At 39.9% G+C, this 26,635-nt stretch overlaps 1 protein-coding gene across 3 annotated transcripts in view; it reads right to left on the bottom strand.

Annotated features, from left to right (window-relative positions):
- Positions 1 to 290: 290 nt before the first annotated feature.
- STK26 (serine/threonine kinase 26) overlaps positions 291 to 26,635 on the bottom strand; it is a 52,796-nt gene continuing 26,451 nt past the window's right edge. Inside the window, exons 3-13 of one of the 3 annotated variants that reach the window (XR_012647364.1) lie at positions 25,033 to 25,263; positions 12,777 to 12,833; positions 10,978 to 11,086; positions 10,722 to 10,879; positions 8,996 to 9,181; positions 8,270 to 8,418; positions 7,095 to 7,188; positions 6,551 to 6,613; positions 6,330 to 6,466; positions 2,177 to 4,949; positions 291 to 450 (exon numbers count right to left, since the gene is read on the bottom strand). Coding sequence is in view for 2 of the 3 variants with exons in the window: in XM_075008074.1 (XP_074864175.1) it covers positions 354 to 450; positions 6,330 to 6,466; positions 6,551 to 6,613; positions 7,095 to 7,188; positions 8,270 to 8,418; positions 8,996 to 9,181; positions 10,722 to 10,879; positions 10,978 to 11,086; positions 12,777 to 12,833; positions 25,033 to 25,263 (1,281 nt within the window). In the remaining variant the exon portion in view is untranslated. Of the gene's footprint in view, positions 451 to 2,176; positions 4,950 to 4,987; positions 5,775 to 6,329; positions 6,467 to 6,550; positions 6,614 to 7,094; positions 7,189 to 8,269; positions 8,419 to 8,995; positions 9,182 to 10,721; positions 10,880 to 10,977; positions 11,087 to 12,776; positions 12,834 to 25,032; positions 25,264 to 26,635 lie in introns of those variants that run through there. The other 2 variants (XM_075008074.1, XM_075008075.1) reach the window with 2 other exon arrangements.

Below are 26,635 nucleotides of genomic sequence, written 5' to 3'. Positions count from 1 at the left end.
GGCCAAACGTGCACACAGAAACCATATCCCAACCACCTCCAAGGATGACGAACAAGTTGTCAGGAACAGACAGGAGTTAGACAAGAGAATCCTGAAAAACTAGAGGTAACGGAGAGGAGTCTCTAGATTAATTGCACCACGATCAGTAAACCCTAAAGGTAGTTAAAACCCCAAAACAAAATTTCAAATTGTCCCTTACTGCACAGCAGTATAGCATGCATGTTGCTACTAATGTGCTCTGCATAGGAAGAAGCAGAAGCTTTCAACAGAAATAAATGACTCTTAGCAAATGAGGATGTACCAACACCAGCACGTCATTAAAAGTACTCAACGAACATAAATGAAAGTTGACATTAACAACATGGGTGGCAGGGAGCAGCATTTGCTTCAGATGGGGACACCATGACTACCCCAGGAAATGGAGTGATCTTGTCATTACCCTTGACAAACCTGGTATAGAGAGAGAGAGAGAGAGAGAGAGAGAATGAGAATTTTGGCTGGGTTCTGTCCTCCGCAGCCTTCAAGCCCCCTCACCAGCATTCTACATGTACCTAGATTAAAGAGGGAGAAAAATATTAAAATGAACACATCATTAACAGAATTGTAGGACTGGACGAGGCCTCGAGAGAGCCACTCCAGTGCCCCGCACTCAAGGCAAGACTAGACAAAACATGAGTAATAAAACAAGTTATTTGATGCGCTGAAGGACAAAAGAACAAAATGTAATAGAGACATACTGTCTCTCAGAGAACATGGAGTTTCATTAGTAATAGGCTATCTTTTCAAGATAAGCAGCAGGAGACAGAGCAACCCCTTGGTTTACGCCAAACAAAAGGTGAGAGATTCAACTTTACATAATACATTTTAAAACAACATTTAAGGGATTTTTGGTTTTGGTGATCATGAGAAATTGTTGAGAATGCAGGTAACTTGTCTCTGCATTTGAAACTTAATGCCATCAGAAGAGCATTAAGTTAGCAAACCAACACACATACCGCTAAAGTGTTTCTAAAAAAGGGGGTGGGGGGAAGGAAGTGTTCAGTCATAGAATGATTTGCAGAAAGACAGATATTTAATAATTGCTGAACTTGGGAGCACACATTAAGACTCTACGATCTCTGTTCACTTAGCAGTAATAACACAAGAACAGATTTTTTTATGATTACTACACGTACATGGTACAAAATCTTGGTGGAATCTGAGACAAGCAGAATTAAGGGTTTTCGGAACCATTACATTGACAAAGGACTCTTGATACTCTTGTATGACTAATAGAATACGTTTCTTTTACTACAATTCTATTTCCGTAAGTGATTAAAATGTCAATTCTCCTCCCTCAACGGAAAAAACACACAAACCAGAGGATAGTTCCCTACTGAACCATCTCTACTACTAAGCAGAATATATTCTCATCACAATGCGCAGGAATTCAGCAAAGCAAACTTCATTTGCAATACACTACTTTCAGCTCGGTCACCGAACAGTGCTCTAAAATAGAGGTGGGCAAAGTGGGGAGGGGGGGGGCATGAAATTGTGTAAGGGGGTCACAGCACAATCTCCCCCTCCGCTACCTTCCCTGCAGCCACTCTGTGCCTATTATGTTGAGCATTGCCGTGAGCTCTCTCCTAGTCCAAATTTTTTTTTTGCCCAAGAGAGGGGCTCACTCCAGGTATCTCTCTGATGAGGAGGGTGTGGATTTGCCACAGGAGATCAGCTTAATTAATGACCCTCCTGAGGGGGAGTGAGCAGCAGTGACTGAGTATTCAGGGGAACTCGGCCGAGTTTCACGCTGCACGCAGCCTGCCCAACACCTTACAAAAGGCTTTGTAAGTCATGCTCAGACTTAATTCCTCGAGGTACCCTCGGCTGGGTTTGCTTCCAAACTTCTGAGAGTCTGATACAAAGAGAGAGAAACATATTTTGCTTAAAGTTTCATTGCTGCTGAGAATCCCTTATAGTAAGGAGCAGTGTAAGTTATAAAACGAGCACAATTACTGTCAGCCTCTCTCTGTTTAGTACCAGGGTCAGAGAAATTATGCCGGCGGTCCAATCGGTAAAAAAGATGATTTATAATAATTTTTGCTGGTCTCTCTTCCTTCAATGACCTAAAATAGAAGCCGAGCTTTTCAAAGGGAAAAGTGGAATTCAGAAAGCTGATCTATCTACTGCCTCTCACCTTGGCCCCGGGTCTTCGCCATCACCATTATGGAGGGAGCACAGCACATCACCTCTGCGAGGCCACTGCTCGCTTCCACGCCGTCTGGGAGGGAAGGCATGGGGACCCTGCTAACTGCAGGGACAAAAAGTGGGGCCCAATGTAAAAAGTTTGCTCACTCCTGCTCTACAAGTCCACGGCTCTCCACAGTCATCAATGAGTTTAGACCCACAATAGCCCCTGAGGCAGGAAAGCGCTATATAGCCATTTCACAAGGAAAGAGGCACACTACTCCAGTGACTTAGCTGAGGTCATACAAAAGCATGGAGTGGGCAGGGCCAGGAACAGAATTACTACATTCCCCCACCACAGTGCCCCATGCTCCTGAAACACAACATCAGGAGGCAGAGTGACAATGGAATTGAAAGTAGCAGGCTTTGACTTGTGCGAAATGAGCACAGAGCACCTTCGTGAGATTTTGGTGATGAGATTGGACACACATGCAACCAGAGTTCGCTGTGGCGCAGTGCTTTTCTTGACTCAAATAGGAGTTCACAGTGAAGTTTTGACACTCTGCAGCACCTACAACTGTCAGTAGTACCATATATATATTTGCACGCGCACACACACACACACGTCTTGACAGATTCTGCTTCCAGACTGAGTTCAAACTGAACACTGGAGTTGATCCACGTGTAGCATTTCTCAAGGTCTAAATTCCAATAGCTGTTCTTTGGGCAAGGACAGTAAAGGGGGAAAAAAAACCATTTTCTAAATTAACATGCAACTCTTTGCAAGAAGCATTTTTGTTTAAATAGAAGCATTTAACTTGGAAGAGCAAAACAATATTTTGCACTTTTAGCTAAATCCCAAATAAAATGCACAATAAAGCTGGGTCATGAAAGTTTACAGAACTTAAATATTTATTTTTAAACCATTTTAAACCCTCAAACATTGAAATAAGCTACATCTATAAACAGATTTACAGGACTAACAACTACAGAAGCTATAAGAGCACTACAATTTGTATCTGTGTTGCAGTTATTTTGTAAAGCCTCAGATCAACTGTATATACAACTTTTGCTGCTTTTACACTTATAAAAATATTTATTTAATCCATAACATTATTGTTTTCAAAACTATTTTCAGACTTTTTTTCTCAGATATAAATTCTAATTGAGTTTCAGTTATATAGCAGATGAACGTTTTAAACAGAAACATTTCTTTAAAATTAAAACAAGGAGTTAAAAGTAATTTTTACAGTGTAGGCACCATTGAAAATAATTGTCCTTGGCATGTCTAACCACCAACTCTTGCAAGTGTCCTTTTATAAAAATGATGTAATGGCAATTTTTGACTACAAATGCAGTATTTGTTTGCACACCATTACTTTTCAATATTTGGCAGATATATTTCAGGTTCTTTAAAATGACTTTTGTGCAAAAACAAAATGTGCAGGAACCATAAAATAAACACATCCAGCCTTTATCAAAAATAAATTTACACCAACAGTTCCACAGCTAATACAATCCCAGTTCAAAACTTCAGCATAATATACATACTGGGCTTAAAAGGAAAAAGGATATTACCCACCTAGCAGTACCATAAATATATAATTGAAAGCAATTTTATAGTTTTACCTACTTCATGAAAAAAATCACTCTGTACTGCACAGTACTACCTTTTTGTGAAAGAATATCTATAACTCAATTATTTGCATATTAACTGGTAAATACATATTTAAAATACACTTTCAGAAAATTATAAACAAATGATGTTGACGTACTGCATGTATGTACTTTAAGAACAGAAGTGTATAAATATTTTACAGGAAAACACCACCACCACCACCCCCCCACAGAACGCTGGTGTTATACCGATACCTGCCTGTGAGGTATTTATCACATGACACCTGACTTCTCTGGCTATCTCCCATCCAAGCAGACAATGCGTTGTTTTTATACTCAGAAGAAAGAAATTTAAATTAAATTGGACTTCAATTTCTGTCCATTATTGCCAAAGCGCCCCCCCAACTGTATTGCTTTAAATTTCCTACCATGATGAATAAGATTTAATTACTACCTCTAAATCTGTTCTAAAAGGTAACACATCTACTGTACATCAGGATATACCTGCTGCTACATATCACCTGCAAACTACTGACATATTGCTCTCAAATATGTATAATCATAGAGCTGCCTAAAATACTGTACCAATTTAGAAGTATAATAGATATTGTTGCAGGTTTAGTTTTAGGGTATGATAAAACTACGGTGATCAAAGCAGGTGCAACAGCCACATCCTACCCACTAGGTTACAAATTTTGAATATGCATGTGGAAAAGCTATTTCTGCAGCTTGTTAGAGATTTACAAAAGTTTAACTTATGAATACAAAAGACCTGTAACGTTCCCATCAATGTACAGTAACAAAATAGCATCAGAACATACTGTACTTGCACTTCCTATTAACTAAAGTAATGGCCACATCTAAAAGCAAAACTGCACCTCAACATTTATCTGATTAAAGAGGTGAAACGACAATATTAAAAGTTGTTCTTTACAAAATAACTTCCTGAAAATATAAAACCATATACACGGTCACAAAATAGGTTAAGTAGGTTCCTCCAAATCCTTGATCATTCTCCTCCATATGTTGCAAAGATCCAAAAGGCACAAGGAGCTCATGAGCTAAGCACTGCCAAGCTTGAAGTAGTTTTGGTGGGTTTCACTGGGTCCATATGAAACAACAGTCATTTCTGGGAAGTGTCTTAGGGTGAGTCATTAACAGAAATCCTGTACATAAAAGTATACAAACAACAACTGCATTCACTTTACTCCAGCTTGGGAGACAGCACAAAAATTAGTCATACTTCAGTGTACAAAGCTACTAAATAAGTGCATTAATCTAATCTCAAAAATGTTAGCTTTTAACCAGACTGCCTACACACACATGAAGAAAAAATATCCCCAGGGCACAGTTTCTGACATAAAATTTGAAATAATACGCAGTGAATTTTCTTTTTAATTTTTTTAAAGTAGTCAAGGGTTTATCTGCTCTCCTGTTTAGGTTTACAAATGGTTCTTCAACTACAGGAACTGTCTACATTAAAACTGCTGGGTAAATTAAGAACAAAGGAACCCGAAGTTTTACTTGTAACTACAATAGCTACACAAAGTTTTCTAGAAAGAGAAGATTTCAAACAGATTCTCGCTTTATTTTGCTGCTGCTGTTCATGCTGTCCAGATCCTCTCCTAACACAAATGGCACCACTGACCCCCGTGAGACAATTTGCACAGAGAGGAACTCAGCAAGTAAATATGGCAGAGAAAGGGAACAAACAGTATATTTTACTGCATTCTGGAGATTCTCTCTCATGCACTATGTCTAACAAATTGAATATAACTGGATAGGAAAGCACACTTGACCCAGCTCCTATGATTCCATCTGAAACAAGGGGTTACACGTTATCATAAATGTGTTTGATTACATTCAATCTGTTAACATTCATGTGCTAGCTATGTTAACATACACGTGTGCCACTGTCTATATTAGTTTACCTGAAAACAAATGGGGACCCAGCACCTTCACAAGATCCTGAGGCTACAGATGTGTGTTTTCTAGATTTAGGCAGAATACAAACGGCTGAAAATCACCAGTTTTTGTCTGTTACTTGCATCCTTCCAGAAGATTTTCTGTAGCTTGACCACACAACAACTGATCACAAGCATTCTAGAGACGTATTCGGCTGCCTCTGAATTGCAACCAGCTACAACGGATTCATTAGGGGAGTGACCCAACTGAGTGCTGGTCTCCCTGAACAGCTGCCACACACAACAAATAGCAGCAATGGCCAATCCCTCCCACACGGGACACCCCATGGGGTAGAAGTCTCTCCACCTCATGGGACAGAGGGCTTGGGGAGGTGGAAGGTGAGCCAAGTGAGGCCCCTCTTACATGCATGCATATGATAAAAATCTAATGACATGATGACATAAAATTATTTTCATAGTACTAGCCTCATTCAGTACAACTGATGGATGCACAAGAGGGCAGAATTAAGACTGACTGGGAAACTAACATTTCCTAATATGAGAACTGACTTTGCAATCAAAGTGACACAATTTACATACAATATATATTTTTAAAGTCTCCTCACTCCCCGCAAAACTTACTTCTGAAATTTCTCCATAAGTTTCTTCACCATTTTATCTGTGATCCCTGGACATGTTGCTTCTGCCATACTGATGCTCTTCTCAAGCTCTTCAATCGCTTTCTTCCTGCTAGCATTATTTATGTCCTGCTGTTTAAGCTGAAAGACCAACACAGATGTATATTACAAGAGTTATAGAATGCTTGTGCAAATTTTAAAGAGATCTTTGAATCAAAAACTTACCTCAGCAAACACAGGTGTGATTATCATAGATAAACAACTCAAGGTTTTCACAAGGTCTTGATCCTAAAAGTTAGCAAACATCCATTTAATATCTGTATATTAGCAATCATTTACGCTTCTGTCATCATTTCTAAAAGGACTTCATATTTAAAAGAACCTTCCCAACATGTCACAGAAACAGACATTACTTGAACAAGTATGACATTATTTGGAAATAAATGCTGGATTACATTTCTGAAGCAATGCAATCTTATATTTTATTTCAGTCCGATTAATTCTATGCAATTCTTTAAAACTAAGGAATCTATAGACAGACACTGTGTCATGAACTCACAGAATCAGCTCTAAGACTAAGATTGCCATGGACACGGGGGCTTCACCATTAATTAGTTTTTGGATATTAAGAGCAGATATTTTTGTGCTAGCTTATGAATAATAAAAATAAGGATTGAAGCCAGAAGTCAATGGGGTTATTAAATATCACATTCCTTACAACGACTTCAAATCAGCACTTAGAATAAAGAGCTATTTAGACCATACATACTGTTCCATTCTGCAGTTTCTGTGCCTCTGGCTTCTTTCGCACTGTAGTAAAACTCCACTCTGGATGAGAATTATTCTCCTTGTTGCTGGACTCCCTAAAGAAAATTACAAGGATACCTTCTACAATAACAGTGGTCAAAAACACAAACTTGACTAGCACAGGTAATTTGAGCATGCAAATGAAACTGCATGGCTAATGTAGTCTGCCTTTAAAAAGAAGAATTCATGTCTATTGAACCTTTACTTAAATAAATTAAGTGACCGTCACAAGAGCTTGTTATTCTAACTCATCCCCCCCCCCCCAATCATATTTTCCCCTCTCCTGTTGGAACTCAAACTGCAAGCTTAGTGTGGGGCCAGGCAGAGTTTCACGTGACCCAGTAAATGTGGGTATGCTTTATAGTTACATGAGACAATGACTGGATGTTAGGAAATGGAAGACTTAGAGACATTGTAAAGGTGAGGGCTGAGCAGGTTTCCATACACACCTCAATCTTGACCTGAAACATCTACTAATTCAGCCAGAGGGTCTCCTGAGCAGAAACCACTAGTTTTACCCAACCATTTGGTACTTTGGTAGCAAGAGCAAACCGTACACCAGGGGCTAGACTTAGAATGCGATGCTTGTCATAGATAAGAATGCTAGTATATAAGCAAAACACATTATAGGCTCTAATTTGAAAACAGTTCCACAAAAGACTGCTGTTAGTGCAAGAGCTAGTGGGGTGGCCAAAAACTTACTGCTGAGCCACATACAACTTTCAGATGTTTGAGATTGAGGGCGCAGGACTACTGTCCCATGGGGAGGCATTTGCTGGGGCTTTGGTGTTCAGCAGAAACTCTGAGACACCCCCACACTGTCCACTCCAGCCACCCACCCACAGGGCAGAAGCCCTTACTCTGTTGGCATGCTGCAAGGCAAAGGTTCTAAGTTCCCTCCTCCCAGTCTAGGAGGTGAAGAATGGGGGTGGGTACTCTGCTAGCCACACTGTAATGAAGAAGTGCCACACGTTGACCACCCCTAAGGCAGAGAGAGAATCACTGTAGCATAGCACAGCACAGCACAGCACAGCACAAGAGCAGTGAGTTATAACTCAAACACACAAAGCAAACAGTACAGTGTTCATAACTTTCAGAAAAGCCATATTAAAACATGAACTGCTAAAACACACTTACGAATCAGAACCATCTGAATCAGTTTCATCACTACTGTGCCCTTCTGCCTTCCATCTCTTAAACCTATCAATCAGTTCCGTCAGATAAGAAGTCTTCTTGGCATTTTTCAGAATGAATTTGTGTTTCAAGAGTTCCTTTGCAGTAGGGCGCTATAAAAATATAAAGACATTTATGTTTATCCTACATAAAGTTGTTGTGATTTTTAAATCCTATTTAAAAACAAACTCATTGGTCCAGCCCACAATCAATATTTATGATCCTCTACGAATCTGATGCCCCACTACAACAGCAACAGAATTAATCAATGCTTGACTTCTGTATTAGGTAATAGACACATGGACAAAGCCGACCGATGATTATCCACTTCAATGACGTCTGTACTCCAGAATAAATATAATATTTTAGTGGGAGTTTTGCTGGGGTATCAGCCTAGGTTTGCTGATTCTTCCCCGTCTCCAGAGACACCGAATTACACTACAACTTCCAGTGCTTTTGGAAACTGTCTTTGCAGCCCCTGATCACTTCTCTTTATTCACTTTTAGGTGGGGAGGAGCAGTAAGGTATAAGTAGTGACAAGGTACTCCCTCTTGCAATGGAGAAGCACTATTAAAAAAAAAACAAACAAAACCAAACCAAACCCTCACATTGCACCCACCCACAGTATAGTAATATTTCACAGTCAAGAAGATTTGCAAACACTAAGACACAGAGGAGAAATATACTCACAAATGTTGGGTCCTTATTCAGACATGCATCAATAAATTCTTTAAAAGGTTTGCTGAATTCTCCTAGTAGAGTTGGAGGATTGTTTTTTGGAATAAGAAACAGAACTCTCATTGGATGCATATCAGAGTTGGGTGGCTCTCCTTTGGCGAGTTCAATAGCAGTGATTCCCAAAGACCAAATGTCAGCCTGGGCAGGGAGGATATAAAGAGTTTTATTCTCACTTGCCAAACACATAGGTGCCACCTATTATCAGACTTCTACATAGAGCCAACAAAAACAATAAGATCTGTAACAGATCCTGACAGCACAATAATTACATAGGTTATTTTACTCTACGCATATTTTACACAGTGTTAACACTGCATAAAGGTAATGAATATAACAGCATTAAGGGTCAGGAAATTTTAAAAAATGCTGAAAATAGTAAAGTTTCCAAGAACATCTATTTCACCTAGGAGCCTAAGTCAATTCAGGTGTTTTTGGGCAGGACAGGGTGGCGGCAGGAAGGCAGACATCAGTGGCATGATCAGCACACCAGGGGACAACGCCAAGGGGATTTCCGTGATCCAACCCGTCACTAGTATTTTCTGAGAACGCTTCATTTTCCACTTGATTTTTTTGGCATTTAAAAACTTACAGTAATCTATTTTGCATAATTTAAAAAATGGTTTGGTTTTAAGGAGAACTTTGAGTTCTTAAAGCCAGTTTTGAACAACACTAGCATTCAATCTTTCCCCACCAACTTTACAGAAAACATAAAAGACTCGAGGTCAATAATGCCCCATTATAGGAGAATATAAGTAATCCATCAATTAATCTAGATTCCAAAAGGGTCCCAACAACTCTATTCAAATTTTCTAAGGGACCTGTGATGAAAACAAGGTTGTAAATAACTACTCTAAAAAGACCCTTTTGAAGTATTTTGCACTGAGAAACATTTATAAAAATACTTGATATTTCTGCTTACATATTAGCTCCCAGACTGCCCAGGGCATAGCAATATGCACCACAGAACCACAGGCAAAGACGAAGTGCTCTACTAGGTCATTTATTCAGTACAAATAGATGTACACTCATACTCTGGAAATTACTGCAAAGACTACAATACTTTTAGACATCAGTGAGACCAATAAATTTTCAATCACCATTTTTAACTTTGTTCCTTCTGAAAAGCAGGTTTCCACTGGTCATTTTTTAATCTTTAAAATACAGAGCCTGGACTAACAGTATCCCAGGGGGATTTACACCAAAAAAAGTCATCTAAAATGACAGTTTCAAACCCACTTGGGGGCTTTTTATGATCCCAGCTAGACCTCTTGCATTTCTGTAGAGGTAGGATTGTGCTTTCTTTATTTACACAGTATACAGAGTTTACCAAGAAGCTTCCAAATGCTTTTCCTGGCAATTTTATTTAAATTGTTCACTGGCAAACTTTCCATACCCTTATATATCTGTCACTCAAGCTACAATAAATGTGAACTAAGTGCTTACCACACACACACCTGGGATCATAAGGTGGAAAAATAAAACTGAAGCCATCTAAGTAATGATTACAGTTCTATAGTAAAATTTAAGTGAATAAAATATTTGTAATTTATACACATGCAGTTTAAATTCTCTGTAGCTTAAAGTACACTTTACAAGGACTGACTTAGCCAGAAAGCGTAAGTCAAGCTCATTTCTTCTGAAGCTTCTTAAGAGAACGATTTCTATGGTAAATACTTACTTTTGAATCATAAGCCGACTGCTGAATAACTTCAGGGGCCATCCAAAATGGCGTGCCTACAAAGGTATTCCTCTTAATTTGTGTATCTGTCAGCTGCCCTGCAACTCCAAAATCAGCGAGTTTAACATCTCCTTGCTCTGACAACAAGACATTGGCAGCTGAGGGAACGGAGGGAGGGAAAGAAAGAGGAAGTAAAATGTTTATTACACTGCTATCACTTTAAAAGACATTGTTAGTTTAATAAAGTTTTATGCACCTTTTATATCCCTGTGAATTTTCTTCTCCGAGTGTAGATAGTCTAGACCTTTCAAGATTTCCTTTAGCATAGTAGCAATCTGGAATTCATCAAATGGACCAGCCCGTAGCTTTAGAAGGAAACATTAAAATTAAAACAATATTCCCTATTTTATCCTTAATCTTTGCCTTGCCATTTATTTAAGTGTATTAAAAGTTCACAGTGCCTTTGAAACTTCAAATTTTTTGTGATAAAAAGTTTCTTTAACAGAGCACAAAATGAAAAGATTCACTGGATTCACAATACTTTCCTCGAGAAACAACTAATACAGAAGTGAATACTAGCAGTTTCAGTAATGTGATCAGTGATGCAGCTATACAACTTGAATGTTTAAATGGTAAAAGGCTATACACAGTATACAAGACACCCCCACCCAGACAAATACTATATGGAAAACTAGAGTTCAATCTTAAAGTCCCTAATTTTTTCAGTGCTTCATTCACTGCACCCAAAACACTAATATAGACTGTATACATGTTGCATCATTTATTTTGATATTCAATTCCACTAATTTCATTGTCTACATATTTTTAATTTGTTGCAGTTTTTTTTTTAAACAACATTTTACCACATTGTAGGAAAGGGTGCAGATAGTAAGTGGAGCTTTTGCAAATTGGGAAATTAAGGGCCGTTTCATGATTTTTGCAGATTTCCCCAAATTATTGCATCCATTTATATTGGAGTCACACTTCTAAAAGGTTTCTTGAACAACCATGAGGGCTGAAAGTGTTGTTAAATAAAGAACTAGAGAACTTAATTCCAGTGCTCCTGACAATTGTTCAGTGACACTTTCACTGTGCTTTTTTGTTCCAGCTGTGACTGACTGCCTCAGGAATCCAATACACAAGTTTAAATAAAGTCATAGGGAACTACAGAATTGGTCCTTAAATTCCAGAACCTAAAAAGCAGCAACACTAAGGCTCTATTACCTTCCAGGAAAGGGCAGGTCTTCTCACATTCACAGCTGAGGTACAGCTCTGATGAGGAAACCACACATTGCCACACAGATGACTATGTTCTCCTAGCACCTCCTAAGCAGCATCTTTCATGAATGCTACATCTATCTTGAGACAAGGGCACTTTTGATGCTTAAATTTAGCTGCTGAAAATGGAAAACCCAACTCAGTTTTGCCATTTAATATTGACTGTACCCTGTGTGCACACATTTCCTGAGACTCACGCCCAAAGAAAATATTTTATGTACTGAACTGTAATAAATATTCACTTTTGAAAAAGAGAAGCAATGAGAATATTTTTCACAATATAACCACCCGTTTTAAAAATTGCAAGACAAGTTAGGAAAATCTCCACAAATTCTTAGTATTTCAAGACAATGAAACAACAAACCTTAACTGAAACTCGTTGGGTAGGCAAAGTTGTTCAACACAACCCGTGCACATATTTACATGTTTAGGAATTGCAAAACAGCAGGACTGAAACATTAACTACCCATAGAGTCCAAACTTCATCAGACGATACACACATGCACAATGTAATAAACAAAACCCGACAGCTGGTGCAAACAATGAGAATGGATATGAACCCAAAGATGAGCATGAACAGCCACCAACGAAATTATGTTTAGTTAAAGACACATTTTTCTCCATTAGAAGACCCCTCAAGTTAGATGACAAAAGATTATTTTTTTCAACAAAGATTGTGCTCTTCAAGTATTATGTTCTTCTGCTTCTTAATAAGAAAAACAGTTGTAAGTGCTACTTTAAGAAACCAACCAACTGCACTAAAATTGCAATACTTACAAGATCTAAAGCTGATCCTCCACCCAAGTATTCCATTATTATCCATAACTTTGTGCCCTATAAATAAATAAATATGGTGTGAACCAATGAACATTAAATGGTTTGAACATTATAGAATTATTTTTTACTGCACTGCAAAAAAACTATCATTTATTTCAAGGTACTAACAACATACTGTACCTACGTAACAGATATCTTCCCAAATGAAAGGAAAATAATAACTATTAAGTTATCTATTACCTTTAGCAGGAAACAGTGACAGGCAGCACCCCCTTCAAGAATGCTCAGACTACCCCATCACCCCCCAAAAATTCTATTTCTAGTGCACAATAGTATCTTTTCATATTTTACATCTATTATGCTATGAAGCAATGTGGTTTAAATAAACAGGAAAATACTTTAAAATATTTTTCAAAACAACCAGAATTCAGGTGAAATTAGCACCTTAAAAACTAACAAATGTATTAGGCAATGAGCATTCGTGGCACATGATGGCATATATAAAATTAGCGCATAGATCAGCAACCAAGATAGCAAGAGCAGCTTTTTTTTGCTACTTTTTCCAATTCAGTAAAAAACTTAATAACCCAAGAGCAGCAATATATGTGAATACAAGGTGGTCCTTACTAAAATAATTTTTGTAACCCCTATTTTAAAAACAGTGCACATACAATGATTTGTAATGTAATACACGTTTACTGTAGGATGTTCACAAATTTTTTTTACACAGTGTGTGTGTGTTTATACTACTGTCTTCCTGACTTTCACACCCAAACCTTCTCTCTCTGGAGGAATCTATGGGGGAGTTATCCAGCATTCTGAGATCACGCATTGTCTGCTATTTAGATACGAGTTGTTCATTGCTGGGCTTTTAGACATTCACAATTAAATCGAAAATAAATCAGGAGGTTTGTTTTTTAACGTATAACATTGGGAGCCACAAAGAAGTCCTTAAAGAGCCACAGGTTGCAGGCCCCATATTAGCGGATTTACAGGTGTACAAGCCCCTGACAGTGTGACTGATGTGGTTAGGCCCAGTGATAGTACCTACATATGTGGACAGAGCTGACAACAAAGTTTGTTGCAGGGACAGGCTCCTGGATTAGTGGTTCTGTAGTACAGCATGTGGCTGCTGGAGGTTATTTTCTTGAGGTTGGAAAGCTGTGTACACGACAGGCCTGTTACCCAAGGCCAGAAACAAAAATCTACAAGATCTTTATCACGAACTCGTAAAACTTAATTACCAACTGGAGGCCGGGAGGAGAAGGAAGATGGTGGAGGAGTAAAGAAACAGATTGACAGAGCCAGACAAGTACCCAGAAGTCACCTACTTCACAACAGGCCCAACAAGGAAAACAGAACACCACTTATCACCTATAACTCTCAGCTCAAACCCCTCCAGTGCATCAATGACAAGCTACAGTTTATACCGAAACATGATCCCTCACTTTGATGGGCCTTGGAAGACCGGGGTTGGGGGGGTTCTCTCCCAAGACAGCCACGCAACCTCAAAAAAAAATGCTCACCAGCAACTAGCTACACACCATGCCACAGAAACACTAATGCAGGAACCTGTCTCTGCAACAAACCCCACTGCCAGCTCTGTCTACATATCTATACTAGGGACCGCATAACTGGACCTAACCACATTAGCTACACCATCAGGGGCTCGCATACCTGTACATCCACCAATATGATATACGCCATCATGTGCCAGCAGTGCCCCTCTGCCATGTGCACTGGACAAACTGGGCAGTCTCTGTGCCAGAGGATGAATGGCCACAATTACGACATCAGGAACTGGAATACACAAACTTAGAGGGGAACACTTTAACCTCTCTGGACATTCAATAAAGGATCTAAAAGCAGCCGTTCTTCTACAAGAGAACTTGACCACATGATTACAGAGGGAGACATCTGAACTGGAATTAATTTGCAAATCTGGCACTTTTAAATTAGGCCTCAACAGAGCTCTCAATTGTCTTATGCATTACATGGGCAATTTCCTCTCCTTTGATAATTGCAGGAATGGCACAAATCCTACTTACCTTAATTTGCTTCATCTATTGGTCCTCTTAGTGACAGGTAACCCCCTTTTTTCCTCCCCATTCTCCCCACCTCATTATATAAAACTTGGATTCTAATTGTCCACTCCAAAATCTGAAGAAGTGAGTCTTGCCCACAAAAGCTCATTATCTAATAAATGTGTTTGTCTTTAAGGTGCTACAGGACTGCTCCTTATTTGTGAAGTTACAGACTGACATGGCTACCCCTCTGCGATTATTTCAATAAATGTCACTTAAGTGTCACTTGAGTCAAAAACCACTTTTGGAACTGTAAGGACTTACAAAGGTTGAGCATTTTTGTGACACTGACATTGTTATTGCCACTCAAATTAGATTCAAGTACCATTTTTTGTACACGGTTGGTGCACTACACTTAAAACCCTATGAGTGGTATGCTCTATGTGACTCTCCAAAATCCCTTCCACAGAAGTTGAGAGATTGAGCTTGTCCGTGGAGATGTTTGCAAACAAGACCTAGATGTAGCTATCAGCGGCAGATACACCACCAACCCACAGACTAAACTGTTGCTTCAGAAAATCCAGTCATCTACAAAGTGAATCAGACAATGAAGTCTTCTGTACTCCCTCATAAGTGATCAGAGTTGGTACTTAAAGGTTGGGATCTTAAAGCATCTCTAATGGCCCTCATTGCTTCATCTACTAAACTAGACAGCTTTCAGCAGCATGGCCTGCTAAAGGTCTAGGTCGGTAGTATAAACATGGGTTACAAAAACTTCACCCTCCACAAGCAAGCACTGTTCACATTAGCACTCCATGAGGCTGGCAAAGCGGGAGCTGGTCAAGCATCTGTGAATGAAAAAAAACTTTGCAGTGCAGAAAGCCCAATGTACCTAAGCTCTCTGAAGAGCTTATCTCTTCCCACTTATCTATACAGGGCTTGGAACATCTGAGACTTTCCCCACAGGTAAGTCATCCTGGCACTGAGCGAGTGGCTCTACTATTGGAGTGCAAAGCAATCTTACACACTGTGGTACAGGGGAAGACTAATGCTGGACCTTAGACCAAAGCAAATAATTGTTGTTTACGTACAGTTGAAGAGAAAAGTTCCTTCAGAGATCAATTATACAAATGTCACAATGCACCTTTCAATTGTGCATTCTAGAGTACTTGCTTCTCAACAACCTAGCAGACCTCACTAACACCAGGTGAAGGCCCGTTAGATCCTCAAATCCCAGTCTGTGGAGATTTCCATGTCTTAAACAGTATCCAGATCTTTCCAAAGGCAGAGTAATCACACTGAAGCCCAACGTACAAGAAGTCAGGAGTTCTTAAGACAATCACTTGCAGGTGCTGATTTAGCCCTTACTCTGTAGTTTCAGAAGAAAGTTGGTTCACATAAATGGCAACATCACAATGCCAGAACCACTAATATACAGATGCAAACACATTTTATTTAATTTTTCCTTCGCTTCCAAGATGAATGTGTTAATATGCAAGGAAATCCTAAGAGCTGCAGGTTTTTTTTAATACTGGGATGGTGATGAAAGATAACCCTGATGGTGATGGAAAACCTATACCATTAGGTAAGAAACAACAAGTTACAATTTACAATATACCTCAAGCAATTCCTTTATGAGCTCTAGCCCAAAACAGTTCCAGCTTATGATATCATTACTTTCAAAAGCCTTTCTATGCTCTGTGTTGGCTTTTCCCTTATTCCATTTCCTGAACACAGATAAAAATCCCCAGGAAATCCAACAGGCAAATAAAGGTGCAGTTTTTGAATATAGCATGTTCATTTACTGAACAGAGTACACCTTGTTAAGATACATAGAATTAAAAAAACAGGCAGCAATTATGTTATGTGTATTCCAATATTATGAGATCAGCAGGGAAGGGTTTGCTAATCTTAGCACTTTTCATAAAGCCCAACTATGTAAGTTGGGAAGAACTTGCAATGAAATCTAATTTCAGACCAACACTGTGGTCTCTTAGATATCTTTGGAGGGTTTTTACTGTTATTTGAAAACACTGCATAGTGAAAATGAGTAAGTGCTGCATTTTAAAAATAACATCTGAAAGTAATCGCTACTATTCCGTATAAGGGAGTACGTCTAGTTTTCAGCCAGGCATGCGAGAACCCTTCTTTCCATCTATTTTTTAGCCAAGAAAATATATAAACGTAGAAAGAACATGCACATGCGCATGCTGTGGGGCAAGTGCCATGTCTTTACATGCTCTTGTACAGTGCCAAGCACAAAAAGGCCTCAAATTTGACTGGATTCTCAAGGTGCTGCATGTGTAAATAATAATGCTAAAAATTAAGCCACTCTAATGGCAGATAACTTAGAGCTGGTCTTAGCCTCAAACAAAAAATGAGTAAGCGCTGGCCATGGTAGGAACTACAGAATCAAATATTTGCTTTCTAGTTCCCAGCACAAGGGCTGGTAAGGAGAAACATCATCAAGCAAATATTTTTTTAACCATCCAGCAGCCTGAAAACAAAGAAGCACTCTCCTGAGCTTTGCTTGCTTGTATAGTATAGAAGATGCCATGTGTAGACTTGTGGCTTTTACAGGACTATTAGCTATCTTTCCTGCACATTTTGCTTAGAATAAAAGTTTATTATTAATATTGGAATGATTAGGCTTCCAGAAAAGACTCACCAAGATGAAAGACACCTCTCAGATCTCTATTTTCTTCTCTCTTTCGATTCAGGCAGACTTCACTGCACTGTGTTGCACTGTCCACTTCGGAAATTTCACTCTACAACCCTAAGAGCGTAAACTCTCTTTTTTGTAATACGAAGAAATCTTAGATTTGTAGCCACCTTTATAAAGTACTGTTACCAGACAAATCCACCCCCGTAACCTACTCTACACAGTCATATAAAGGGCTAGAATTAAACTACAAATACAAAACTTTTTACATACAACAGCTTCGTTAATACAGCTGGGAGGCTGCACAAATAAATATTCAGATATTAGAAAGTGAGCATCTTTATGAAAGTGCTTTTATTCTGCTTGTTCATTACACTGCAATCTCTGAAAAATTCATCTTAAATCATCCTAGATCACTATTAAGAACAGGTAATGGATCTCACTCATCGTAGTTAGAGACTAGTTCAAACTCTCAACAGGGCAACAGAAGCACCATTTCAGGATTAATAGACACCTTACCACACTTTCTGTTGGATGTGCAAGCTGTAGACCTGTGATTTCCAATTACTTCCGAAGTTTGCTATAGCAAACTAGCCACACTATTCTGAAAATATATTTATAGTCCAAGCCAACTACCCACATTCAACTGGCCAAATGGCCACATGTGGCTAGTGTGTTGGATATCACAGCTGTAGACCGTATGCAGCCAATTACCTTTGTGTAAGAACAGGAGCTTACAGAAAATGTCTACATAGCTCTGCAAAAGTTTAAAATACAGTAAGTCAAATATTATGAATAGAGAGAGACATTTTTGTTTCAGTTTCTGCTCTGCAGCAGGAAGGAGACTGGAAAAACCTAACTGCAACTAAAAAGATAAAACCAACAGGCCTGTCATAGGCTGGGCCCCACCCTTCCTGCCAGTCACAGATCTGGTTCTACCTCTCCAGTTGCAAAAACACTACACTGCAAGAGATCCAGGGCAGAAGAAAAGACGCTTGTTTGGGAAAAGCTTAAAACCTAAGCACATGGAGGATGAGCAGTGATAAGGATTAAAAAAACCCATTTGTTACAGCACATCTTTTTCATTTCACAATATTTTTGTTATATTTTTCTTCATATGTGAACTCAATAGTCCAAATACGTCACATTCCAAGCAAATAACCGATGCTGCATTTGCTCATGTACCAAACTGATCTGCTGATTTATTTTAAGACTACTTTTGCAAAACTCATTTACATCATATAGGTTATATCATAAAAGCAAACAAGTCTGCAGGACCGAGACAAATTTCGGTGTTCTGAAAGTTCCCTCACACCCTTACTCCCAGTTGCCCAGACTCAATTCTCTTTTTCTATTGCCATAGCGTCCAACCAGTTAGCAAATTAGCCACAACATTCTGAAAATGTATTTACTGTTCAGGCCAACTAGCCACACTCAACTAGCCATATAGTCACACGTGGCTAACGCAGGGGTGGCCAAAATGTGGCCCGTGGCCAGAATACGGCCCACGGAGCCTTTTCATCTGGCCCGTGGAGCCAGCAGCGGTGGCATTTTGAAAGCCAGCTGAGCGGCTTCAAGCTAAATGTGGCTCTTTAACGAGCTGTTTGCAGCTCCCACCACTGCCGCTGCTCACTCATCCTCTGGCTCCTTGTCCTGCCACATTGAAAGGTAGAACTCAGTTTAATTGGTTTAATGGCTGACAGGAGGGATCTGGCTGTTAAACCGAGTCCCATTATTTCAGTGTGGCAGGGCAGGGAGCTGCCCCTGCCGCACTGTAAATGGGGGAAGGGAGTAGGAGGGCTAGTAGGGAGCCACACAGCTGTGGTGATAAGGAGATGGCAGCCCAGCAAAGAGCAGCAGGGGAGGTGGCTGCACGAGGTGCTCCTGCGTAAGGTTAAGTTAACCCTGGGTTTGGGGTTGTGAGGGGTTTAAGCCTGGCAGTGGGTGGGGGGACAGTTTTGGGCTATTTTGTGTTTGTCCCCCACAACATGTAAGAAATTGCCATGTGGCCCCCCATGAAAACAAGTTGGCCACCCCTGGGCTAGTGCCTAGTGTGTTGGACACCAGGGTGCTATAGGAATGGCAGTATCAGCAAGCCCATGAAGTGTTAGGACCCTTGACTATTTCACTTGCAACATTTTCCAAACAGCATCTAGGGATCAAGACCCTGTTGTTTGTTTTACAGAACTACGCTGAACAGTTAAAATGGGAGTTACGCCAGTTTAAATGCATTTACGTTAGGAGTGTTTTTTTAAAGACACTGTATAATGAATACTTCAATTTCATCGGCACAAGCTTTTTCATACAAACACCAAAATATAAGAGACTTCTCATGCCAGCAGTTTTCATCGTTAGGGAGGAATATAACACTGAAAATAGAAATCAGTTTAGATGACCATCTATTTCATAGGCATAATTTGAATGAAGGTCAACTGGCTAGAAAGACCCTACCCTCATTGGTTCTACTGGACACTTGTGTATTCAGAACTTTTTACTAATCAGAAACTAAGTATTACAGCACTAGGTACTATGGCAATATTCTCAATATTAGGCAACTAAAATAATGGTCAATTTCATCGGGGTTTTTTCCTGGATTTAGAAGAAAACAGCAAGCTCTGGGTGAGGGGAGCTCAATCTTTTAGAGCTGAAGCTTGAGATTCAAAATAAAACTTCTCTTTGCAGGATTATTTCTGCTGACCTCTACATACAAACAAGAATATTCTTCCTCAACAGATTCTTGTGATAAAAAACATCCTTGTTTCACTGTTTTTCATTAAGTCAGTATTTCACCATTATTGTAGCAAGAGGAGTTAAAACATATTTACACTGCTTTAAGGTTTGTTTAGGCCTTTATACTTCAAATCCTTCTAGTTGACAAGCACTAAAATTTTAGTACATCTCAGAGATCTCATCACTGAGAAGGATGATGAAGGAATGTCCAACATAGTGAATGCTAGTGGGAAAGGGGTAGGGTTAGAAGTTGAAATAAAAAAAGAACAAATTAAAAATCGCTTAGAAAAATTAGATGTCTGCAAGTTACCAGGGCCTGATGAAATGCGTCCTAGAATACTCAAGGAGCTGAAAGAGGAGATATCTGAGCCTTTATCTATCATCTTTGGAAAATCATGGGAGACAGGAGAGATTCCAGAAGACTGGAAAAGGGCAAATATAGTGCCCATCTATAAAAAGAGGAATAAAAATAACCCAGGAAACTACAGGTCAGTCAGCTTAACTTCAGTGCCAGGAAAGATAATGGAGCAGGTAATTAAAGAAATCATCTGCAAGCACTTGGAAGGTGGTAAGGTGACAGGGACCAGTCAGCATGGGTTTGTAAAGAACAAATCATGTCAAACCAATCTGATAGCTTTCTTTGATAGGATAATGAGCCTTGTGGATAGGGGAGAAGTGGTAGATGTGGCATACCTAGACTTCAGTAAAGCACTTGATATGGTCTCACGATAGTCTTATAAAAAAACTAGGCAAATACAATTTAGATGAGGCTACTATAAGGTGGGTGCATAACTGGCTGGATAACCATACCCAGAGAGTATTTCTTAATGGCTCTCAATCCTGCTGGAAAACTATAACAAGTGGGGTTCCGCAGAGGTCTGTGTTAGGACCGGTTCTGTTCAATATCTTCATCAACGATTTAGATATTGGCATAGAAAGTACACTTCTTATGTTTGCAGATGACACCAAACTGGGAGGGGTTGCAACTGCTTTGGAGGATAGGGTCATAATTCAAAATGATCTGGATAAACTGGAGAAAGGTCTGAGGTAAACAGGATGAAGTTTAATAAGGACAAATGCAAAGTGCTCCACTTAGGAAGGAACAATCAGTGTCACACATACAGAATGGGGAGAGACTGTCTAGGAATGACTACAGCAGAAAGGGATCTAGGGGTTATAGGGGACCACAAGCTAAATATGAGTCAACACTGAGATGCTGTTGCAAAAAAAAGCAAACATGATTCTGGCATGCATTAAGAGGTGTGTTGTGAACAAAACACGAGAAGTCATTCTTCCGCTCTACTCTGTGTTGGTTAGGCCTCACCTGGAGTACTGTGTTCAGTTTTGGGCACCGCAGTTCAAGAAAGATGTGGAGAAATCAGAGAGGGTCCAGAAAAGAGCGACAAGAATGATTAAAGGTCTAGAGAATGTGACCTATGAAGAAAGGCTGAAAGAATTGGGCTTGCTTAGTTTGGAAAAGAGAAGATTGAAGGGTGACATGACAGCAGTTTTCAGGTATCTAAAAGGGTGTCATAAAGAGGAGGGAGAAAACTTGTTCTTTTTGGCCCCTGAGGATACAACAAGAGGCAATGGATTTAAACTGCAGCAAGGGAGGTTTAGGTTGGACATTAGGAAAAAGTTCCTAACTGTCAGGGTGGTCAAACAATGGAATAAACTGCCAAGGGAGGTTGTGGAATCTCCATCACTGGAGATATTTAAGAACAGGTTAGATAGATGTCTACCAGGGATGGTTTAGATGGTACTTGGTCCTGCCATTGGGGCAGGGGCTGGACTCAATGCTCTCTTGGGGTCCTTTCCAGGCCTAGTATTCTATGATTCATAGCTTCCCTATAGCTATCGAAAGCATCAGAAAGTTTCAGTGAGGTTTTTCTGGCACAAGAGCCATTGCTGGAATAAGACAATGATCTAAAGCAACTCGTTAAAAAGACATCAGTTTGAAAGTGCCATTTCCTGCTAAATAACACCTGCTATAATTACTAAAAGAAAAAGAAAAAGCAGTCAAGCAGCACTTAAAGACTAACAAAATAATTTATTAGGTGAGCTTTCGTGGGACAGACCCACTTCTTCAGACCATAGCCATACCAGGACAGACTCAATATTTAAGGCACAGAGAACCGAGGTTGGTTTTGGTTATATTTTGGTTCTCTGTGCCTTAAATATTGAGTCTGTCCTGGTATGGCTATGGTCTGAAGAAGTGGGTCTGTCCCACGAAAGCTCACCCAATAAATTATTTTGTTAGTCTTTAAGTGCTACTTGACTGCTTTTTTGTTTTGTTAGTATATAGACTAGCATGGCTGCCTCTCTGTTACTAAAACTAAAAAGTAATAAACAAAAAAAAAAGTTTGCTCCAAGCATCTGGTAGTTTTGTCCTCTGATTTCTTAGGTAGACAGTAACTTTATCCTGCTGAAATGATCCCTGTAATTAGTAGTTAGGTAGCAACAGAACCTCTACTCCCTTCCCTCCCAAATCAAACCATTTAATTTTGAAGGAAAATTGAACTGACAGTCTTTTTAGGTAACAGTCTATTGCTCACATCTCTGAACATATTTACTTATCTAACTGCAGGGAGCAGTCAGCCAGTGAAACCACAGCTCAGGATAGTCAAGCTGGGTGAGAGAAATACTTGTCAAGCACATCCTTAAAGGACTTTCTCAGGAAGGAACTAGATGGTTACCAACCACAGAAATATCCATACAAATATAGAGACATTTATTTTTTCCATGAAGAGAATTTAGGAAGTCTGAATAACAGCTTTAAGGCTAGGATTAACCTTTAAAAACTTCAGAATTGACCGAATCATAATAGTAATTGCAAAACTGAAGACACTCATGCTGGAAACTTAAATATTGCTGCAATAGTAGTTCTGTATTTGCCAGGAATTTTTGGACTATAAATATTAAGCTAATTCCAGCCAATAGTTTATCACCCCTACAGCACTGATGAAAGATTCCTACTGGGTAAGAAGAGGAAGATACAAAAGTATGACTTGTTCAACAATGGGCAAGACTCTTGAAGGCTAATTCAAAAACAGTGATGGGTGCATTTAGACTTCCCCTACAAAAAGTTCATGAATATAGACGTATAACTCATATTTAGCTTTCCCCTATCTGGAGTATGCATTTTTCCCCTAATACCTAAATTTTTAAGAGCATTAATTAGTACAAAAAAAAGTCTCTCTCTTTTTTATCTTTTAATGTCTCTGCACATTCCTGACTTACAAAATTGGCTGTTATAAAGTAAATTATTCCTATGTTTTGGAAGTCAAGGAAACTAAATAACTTGACGGTATTTTACTGAGCTCAAAGGAGATGATTTTCACCAACACTCTTCCCTTTATCTGTTTGTTCCTTAAGGCAAACATCTGGCCTTCTGGTTGCCTAAACCTCAGAAGACCAACTCTGACAGATTCACAGGCTGACGATGCACTTTACAAGAACAGGAAAGACAGGCTAGGATGCTGTGTGTCCACTTTTGGTGGAGAAAGAAATCCCACAGAATAGGAAAAAGACAAGGGAAAAAAGAAGCCTTAATTTTGGCTCACACTGAACATTGAAGTACACTTTTAAAACCCATGGGCACTTATGAGATAAATTACATTACCATGATTTGTCAATTTAAACCAAAGGAAAAAGAACTGGACACCATAGAAGAACCAGTTCTCCGAATAACCTTCTCCTGTACCTGTGTTCTTACCTGAATGTCAAGAATGCCCTACACACACAGGCTTAAGCTACCTGCTGGCTTTACTGAAAAGAGCCCCATTAAAATGCTGTCAGTGGCACTGGCCTTAAAAGGATCTTCTTAACATTAAAAACAAAACAAAAGAAAATCACATTTCTATCTAAAAATTTTGTAACTAACATTGGTCACTAAGTAACATTCAGGAAAGCTGAAAAGGAAGCAGAGGAGAGATTTCCCTGGCATTCCTCTAGTTTGTTTACTTTGTGCATTTGACCAGCACTGTGTATAGGCAGTTCCAGTGTTTTGCCGATGGTCATTTCCTGTCTCACGCACTAGCTAAAGACAGCAACCACACACTGTGCATAGGCGCACACTTTCTAAAACCTTGACTAGCATTTACCAGTAAGGTAGCAGACAACATTTTGATGCTACAAATGTTCTGTCAGGGCATCTTTTCTTCCTGGGCCAAAGCCAAACACACAGATGCTTGGAGAGAGAACACATCTGAGATAACCCTTTCAGAGCCATGGAATGTGAGACCCCTATAGGATGCAAAGAATACTAGGAGCCAAGTGCAAAAGTGGAGGCAGAAAAGATCTTCTGCCCAGTCCCTTTACCGGAGCTAGAATCCATCCTGGTCTAGGTGAGACAGTACAGATCTCCCGTCTCAAAGCCAGCTTCTGCAGCAAGAGCAGCCACACAGAGATAAGTATAGGCAGGAAGTAGGAGGAGCATCACTCACTGAGAGATACAGAAAAAGTGGAGGGTGAAAACAGGTTTAAATCTTGTGGTGCTGCCTGCCAAGAGAAGACACCTGTACACACAACAAGACTGCTGGGAGAGGCAAGCCCCACCACATTTTTACTCTGGCTGTGCGACATTCCACGCCTGTCCCCTTACTGCCTCCCCCCAACAACCCACACTGCCAGCAGGATCAGAAAACCTGACTTGGAAAAAAGGCACAACGCAGTATTGCTAAGCACTGCTATTCATTGCCAGAAATGTTATTAGTCTTTTTTTTTTTTAAATTCAAGTTGACAAGACAGTGCTCCTTCATCTTGAATTTTCTTAATTTCGCTGCTTTCAAAAGACAGGACAAGATTTTTCCAGTGAATGTGGAGCAACAGTATACATTACCTTTAAATAGGATCCATAGTATTTTGTTACATAAGGACTATCACACTGACTTAAGACAGTTATCTCTTGCTGTATGTCCTCTATTTCATCTTCTGCTTCCTCGAGATCTATGATTTTTATAGCAACCACCTGCTGTGTTCGATTATCAATTCCTTTAAAGACTTCACCAAATGAGCCTTTTCCAATGCGTTCTAGTTTTGTGAACAGTTCTTCTGGGTCTGCTCTATGGTTCTGTTAAAGGAAAAGAAAGATTGTAAACAAGTTGTTTTACTTCTTGTCAAAGGACTAACCCACGTCAGTCTCCAAAAAGCAGGTCATTCACACTCCCGCTCCTGGGAGCACTGGTCAAGTTACATGATAATGCTACACATCAATACAGTATCATCAGATAATTAAGCTTCACTTTTGTTCAGTTAGTAGTTACACTGTGTGTTGTACAGTAAAGGAAGGGCCTGATCATCTGCCCACATAGTCAGTGGAAATGAGGGAGCCAGGCAGTCAGGAAACTACACCTGTCTGTAGGTGAGCAAAGGTGAGAATGTGTCAGATTCATAAAGATGGAAAGCCATGTACTCTGCTGATATGAAAAACTTATGTGGGGTTCAGGTGTTCCCAAGCTCTGCATCCTGTCCGCAGGCAGGATTGACTCTCACTCAGCAGGTAGAAAAGGAAGTTTATTAGTCAGCAGAGGCACCGCATAGGTGTGTCAGCACAGCAGGCAGAGACAGTAATTCCAATCCATATTGGTGAGGGGAGGCCTGAGGGGTGCTCTGACAATACTAGACTCCTTCTTTGTCCCTCTCTCCGCAGCACAGGCTAACAGCCTTCCAACTTCTCCCTCATCTTCTAACTGCTGCCTCTGATTCAAAACCATCTGGGCTCCTCTCTGCTCCTTGCTCATTCTTTGCTTGGGGACAGAGATGTTACCTGCCAGCTTAGGTTACCGACAGTAGAGGGTCATCCCAGCCTGTGTGGCAGCTGTGCTGGCGCCCTGTTTGTGCTGGGGGTGCCTGGTTCTGGGGGATGGCAGGGAGGACTGGCAATTTTGCATGTCTGAAAATTGTGGGTACTGGGTCCCCCCCTTTTTTTTCTTTTTTTTGAAAAAGGGGTACTTTATTTAAAAAAGGTAGAGGTGAGCAACACTAGAGTAGAATTCAATTTAATTGGTTTAATGGCTAGCAGGAGAGTTTTGGCCGTTAAACTGAGTCCTATTCTTTCAGCATGGAAGGAAGCTGTCCCTGCTGTGATGTTCAAGGGGTGGTTTTGGGCTGTGGTGAAGTATAAGGCTGGGGACAGTTTGGAGCTTCAAGGGGTTTAAGACTGGGAGCAGGGGGAGGGGGTGACCTGGGGCTACTTTGTGTTCAGCTCCAAGATCATATAAAAAAATTGCCGCATGATGCCCCATGAAAAAAGGCTGGATACTCTTGCCCTACGCGCTTTCCAGGATCTCAGTGAGCATCTCTTGCTCTTCTCCTATTCCCTCAATATGGTTCCGATGCTACAAGGACAGAAAATTCACTCTAGACCAATCATTCTTAACGGGAGACAACTCAAAAACTTCCAATATTGTTGAATACTGAGAATAGCCCAGCTGATCCACACT

The sequence above is a fragment of the Carettochelys insculpta genome, chromosome 13 (genome assembly GCF_033958435.1).
Source record: "Carettochelys insculpta isolate YL-2023 chromosome 13, ASM3395843v1, whole genome shotgun sequence".
Lineage (NCBI taxonomy): Eukaryota > Metazoa > Chordata > Testudines > Carettochelyidae > Carettochelys > Carettochelys insculpta.
The sequence above is the reverse complement of the archived record's forward strand: the minus strand, read 5'-3'. Positions and strand labels throughout refer to the sequence as shown.